This window comes from Cyprinodon variegatus, unplaced genomic scaffold (genome assembly GCF_000732505.1).
Source record: "Cyprinodon variegatus isolate N-32 unplaced genomic scaffold, C_variegatus-1.0 Scaffold385, whole genome shotgun sequence".
NCBI classification, from domain to species: Eukaryota; Metazoa; Chordata; class Actinopteri; order Cyprinodontiformes; family Cyprinodontidae; genus Cyprinodon; species Cyprinodon variegatus.
The window spans coordinates 493438-495012 of record NW_015150838.1 but is presented as its reverse complement, the minus strand read 5'-3'; the positions used below and the strand labels follow the sequence as shown (position 1 = coordinate 495012).

The window sequence follows — 1575 nt, the reverse complement described above, 5'->3', positions numbered from 1 at the left end:
TGTTGTTGTTGTTTTTTTCATTACTTTCTGTAGAACCCCCATAAAAAACAAACCTGAGCGCCCCTCGGTACAGTTTGTTTCACTGACTATTAGATTATAAAAGGTCTTGCCATACAGCTTCCAGCGCTTGTAAATCTGAACGCAGCGGGGCGATGATGAGCGTCTTACTACCCAACATGGCGGACTTTGATACCATTTATGAGTTAGAAGACGAAGAGGATGAGCACGTAGTGAGCGAGGAGCATTTGCCAAGATACTGTCCGGAGCCTGTGATCATGCGAGGGGCCGGGCACATCACTGTGTAAGCAGAGCTCTCTTTTTCTCCCTTTTCTTTTTGTTTAAGGGCTCGCTTTATTTCCACAGAGCCTTCCTAGCAGAGGCTAGCCCGCTGCTGCTAGCAGAAGCTAACGTCAAAAACACAACAAAAACAGTTGAACATATGTTATGTTACGGAGCTAGCTGGTCTGAGCAGCAACCACCCAAAGTAACTGCTATTTATCACCATGGCAACCGTTACCTGGACGGCCAGTTGGTATTCAAGTTAGCTGTGTTTACATGTGATTAACCGTTAGCTACAGGTCTTATCTCCGAGCAGTCTAAACCTTTTAGATTGACATTATTAGTTTAGCTCAGTCTAACGGTTAATCTCTCTAAATTTAACAGAGTTTAATGAACAGTTATGGAGGCTTACACTTCAAAAACGTCGGTTAAGTGATTCTTAGGCTTAGTTTAGCATCCTGTCATTATTTTCAGATGCCTTTTAGTTTTCATTTTGCATCATTTACCAATTCCTTGTCACTTTATTCATCTTGCCAGGAGATGTAAACAGCTCTTTTGTCAAAACATCCCTATACAATTTCTTTATTTAATTCACATTCTATACCTAACTCTATGTTTGCTGTATGTCTATGTTTAGGATCTTACCATTAAAGCAAATTCCTGAGACATCTAACTAGATGACCAAAATTCAAGCACTAGTAGTCCTAAATACACATAAATCTGTTTCAGTTAATGTAACAGGTGGAAATGAATGTGTGTTTTCCTGTGTATTGTTAGATTGTTATTGTCAGGACTGGTCATGGGCTGGTATCAGATTGATATGATTAAATTAATCAAAACAAGCCAGTATTAGGAAAACAACTTAGTCCTATTTCTTCTAAAGGTGTCAAATATTGCTATTTAAGGTTTAATAATGTTTAGGAAATTCAGATTTTATCAGGAATTTTAACGCAGACTGTTGGTAAAAACAACAACAACAACAAAAAAACTCATGTTGGGCAAGCTTAGTATTGCATAGTGCACTGAGTATTGTATTTCCTTATATATCAACATAAAAAACAAGATAAATGTAGTTTCTTAGATCACGGCTGCAGTTTTAGATTATTTTAGTAATAGATTTATTCATTGTTTTTTTTTGTTTATTTTTTTTGACTAGTGCATCAATCTGAATAGAAATATCCATCCATGCATTATCTGACAAGCTTGTCCCAAGTGGGGTCGCGAGGGGTTGAATAGAAATACTTAACACTTAACATCAATTTTATATGACTGGCAGAAGCATGTAAAATTATTTAT

The 1575-nt window shown here is 37.0% G+C and overlaps 1 protein-coding gene across 1 annotated transcript in view; it reads left to right on the top strand.

Moving 5' to 3' along the window:
- Positions 1–125: 125 nt before the first annotated feature.
- The window catches only part of LOC107092541 (cysteine-rich hydrophobic domain-containing protein 1-like), a 7197-nt gene continuing 5747 nt past the window's right edge, over positions 126–1575 (top strand). The window contains exon 1 of the mRNA XM_015387072.1: positions 126–301. Coding sequence (XP_015242558.1) covers positions 153–301 — 149 coding nt within the window. The 5' untranslated portion in view covers positions 126–152. The remainder of the gene's footprint in view (positions 302–1575) is intronic.